Source organism: Gouania willdenowi, chromosome 24 (assembly GCF_900634775.1).
Source record: "Gouania willdenowi chromosome 24, fGouWil2.1, whole genome shotgun sequence".
NCBI lineage: Eukaryota > Metazoa > Chordata > Actinopteri > Blenniiformes > Gobiesocidae > Gouania > Gouania willdenowi.
The window spans coordinates 25,531,429-25,534,564 of NC_041066.1; the positions used below are offsets into that span (position 1 = coordinate 25,531,429).

General features: G+C 37.5%; 1 protein-coding gene across 1 annotated transcript; it reads left to right on the forward strand.

Annotated features, from left to right (window-relative positions):
- The first annotated feature begins 1,503 nt into the window (after positions 1–1,503).
- Positions 1,504–2,508, forward strand: LOC114458101 (trace amine-associated receptor 1-like). Its single transcript, XM_028440353.1, has 3 exons — positions 1,504–1,540; positions 1,634–1,831; positions 1,904–2,508. The coding sequence occupies exons 1-3, from the start codon at positions 1,504–1,506 to the stop codon at positions 2,506–2,508; spliced, it is 840 nt and encodes a 279-aa protein (XP_028296154.1).
- Positions 2,509–3,136: the final 628 nt, after the last annotated feature.

Sequence of the window (3,136 nt, forward strand, 5' to 3'; positions counted from 1 at the left end):
AAGAACAATGAACTAAAAAAAGACGAGAACATGAGGTGTTGTTAAAATCAACAGGATAATTAGCAGAGCAGGTGAACACAAAGCAGGTGGAAGAACCACAGAAAACCCACAGACACACACAGGTGGGCTGAAATAGTCCAGAAAAAAACTAGAACTCATCAACAGACACCCAATGAACGAAATACTAAATAACAAAAACAATATCAAAGACAGACAAAAGCCCAGAACAAAGTGATTATCCAAAAGCCCAAAGATCAACTTGTCAAAATATAAACTTGTTGGGCTTAAAAGAATAAGAGGCACATTTTCCATCATTCTCATTTTATTTTGGCTTAAAAGTGTATGTACATCAAATGCCTTTGTTACATTTTATGAAAAAGACATCTTCTCAACATCGTTTCAACATTGGCTTGCTCAGTGGGAATTAAGCTCGACATTTACATTATTTCTTAAAAATATTGAAGAGCATTATTTCTGAATGTTACTCAAATACAACTGGATATATACTTAGTGACTGTAAATAATACTGAATAATAATTTGTAAGCATAAGCACACACACATGCTACGTGTCTGCGTGCTGTGAGACTCGACATGTCCTCAAGGAGGAGGAAGTTGCGTATGTGCAGATTGACGGGGGAGAGACTTGGAGGACGGCCAAAATACAGTGAGAAATCCATTTAATTCTGACCTAGATAGCAAACTAGCGATTTGTGTGAAACTTGCCTCTATTCAACTGCTGATTACGGAAGAACGAAACAAGCAATAAACTAGAGACTCTAATCTTTCAGAATCTGGTTTCAGATTTCAGATCGTCATAGTACAAAATATTCTGTGGGTCTTAAAAAAATCAGTGAAAATCATTTAAAACGCCTGGCAATATGGGGTTGACTGCTCTGAAAAGGGCTGGCAGTGCATGAGTTAAGAAGGTCTTTAAAGTATTTCTTCCATCGGTCCACAACAGATCGAGTCGAGTTTAGCAGCGCGCCATCACACCATACACTGTGTTAACAGAGTGCAGAAACATGGCTTGGGTTCAGATTGGATTATAATTTTGTGTGTTCTTAAGTACACAAGTAAACATCTTCCGGAATAAGGTGTAAATATTTTATTTGTATCAGAAATAAAACACTAAACAAAAGTGAACATAGCTTAAGTTTAACTGAGATAAGCCAGTGATGTCTTTTTACCATGTTGACCTTTTGATAAACTTCTTGAATAAGATACACAATTAATAGACACTGCTTGTTCCTCAGATTGGATGGAATTTGTTGAGGGAGGAGTCAGATCAACAGTCAGGTCGAGATGTACAGTAGTTCTAACCTATTTAACCGTTAGAGAACTTTTAGGAAAATCTCATCAGGTATGAAGATGGCAGCACTACTGGGTATGAGCTGGATGTGTCTTCAGGATGAATTATTGTGAAATTATTGTTCTGCAGTTGAACTTTCTTTGTTGTTGATTATGTTGTTTGATGATCTGTAATCCAGCTTCATTTGGAAGACATGGAAACTGGGGGCGTCATCAACACCACTGACAATGGCACAGTTCCTTTCTGCTCTGAGTCAGAGAGCTCTGCTTGCATCATGGCAATAACTCCCTCCACAATACGTTTATTTCTATACATGTTTGTAGGTAGTTCTGTGTCTTTTCTAACAATAGGTGGTAATCTGTTGGTAATAACCTCCATCATTTACTTCAAACAGCTCCACACTCCGACCAACTATCTGATCCTGTCTCTGGCTGTGGCCGACCTGCTGGTTGGAGCTTTAGTGATTCTCTTTAACATGGCACTCACTGTCAAGTCTTGTATTTATTTTGGTGATTTAGTCTGCAAAATGCGACGCAGTTGTGATATAACACTAATGACCACCTCCATTTTGAATCTCTGCTGTATTTCTATTGATAGATACTACGCAGTGTGTAAACCTCTGTTGTACAGATCCAAAATGAATGAGTGTGTAGTGGCCATTATGATCCTGCTGAGCTGGTCTTTCTCTGCTCTGTCTGGGTTCAGCATCATGTTTGTGGGATTTAGAGACATTGTTTGCAATGGGAGATGCTTCATATTTCATATACCTAATTCAAACATTGTAGGTTCTATGCTTTCCTTCTACCTCCCAGTGATTGTCATGCTCAGTATCTACCTGAGGATTTTTTTTGTTGCACAGCAGCAGGCTCGGAGGATTCTGGACATAAGTCGTCAGACCACACAGTGTGTGGACAACGTCAGTAAAATGGAGAAAAAAGCCACAAAAACTTTAGCCATTGTCATGGGGGTTTTCCTCTTCTGCTGGACTCCTTTTTTTCTCTCCATAACTTTCAACCCTGTTATTAATTATGCTGTTCCATTATCTGTGACTGAAACCTTTGTTTGGCTTGGCTGGTCAAACTCAATGCTGAACCCACTGGTTTATGGATTTTTCTACAGCTGGTTTCGCAAAGCTTTTAAAATAATCGTCACTGGAAAGATTTTTATTGGCAATTTTACAAACACAAAACTACTTTGACTTAAATTAGTTGAAGTATGTTGTCCATTGCACCTTTCTGCGCTAACATTGTAAAGTTAACTAAATTCTATCTCAATGCCACATTGTGTTATATGGGTCCTTGTTTTTTCTATGTATGTATGAATATTACTTCTTGTATGTTGGCCAAGTTATTCTTCTCAGTGCTCATTGAGTTTGTATCCTCACCTAAAACTGACTAGTCCATCTGTCAATCAGTCCAAAAACATTTTTGGTAAATATAATAAAGTTTGAAAATTGACTGAAGGAGAATATGTTTTTTATTGTATGTTTCAATTTGCTATCAACAGAATGCAGTAGGTTTTCACAGTGTCTGCTTTGGGAACTAACTACACCCTGAATGAACAAATGTAAATAAGTATGTATATACTGTACATATAGTTTAAAAAGATATCTTCTCTTGTCTCACGTCTTCTAAATATAATTTATTCACCCAAACTTTCTCGGGAGGAGGATTTGTTTGTCCTGAGCCTGGATGCCGAAAAGGCATTAGACTGTGTTGAATGGCCTTATTTATTTGCAGTGCTGGAGAAATTTGGTTTTGGAGCTAGATTTATTTCTTGGATTAAATTATTATATTCCAACCCTAATGCCAGATTCCTCACTAATC

Coding starts and splice junctions, on each gene's coding strand:
- LOC114458101 (XM_028440353.1), top strand. CDS start 1,504: ATGGAAACTGGGGGCGTCATCAACACCACTGACAATG. Junction 1,541..1,633: donor CATCAACACCACTGACAATG/GCACAGTTCCTT, acceptor ACATGTTTGTAG/GTAGTTCTGTGTCTTTTCTA. Junction 1,832..1,903: donor TTATTTTGGTGATTTAGTCT/GCAAAATGCGAC, acceptor GTATTTCTATTG/ATAGATACTACGCAGTGTGT.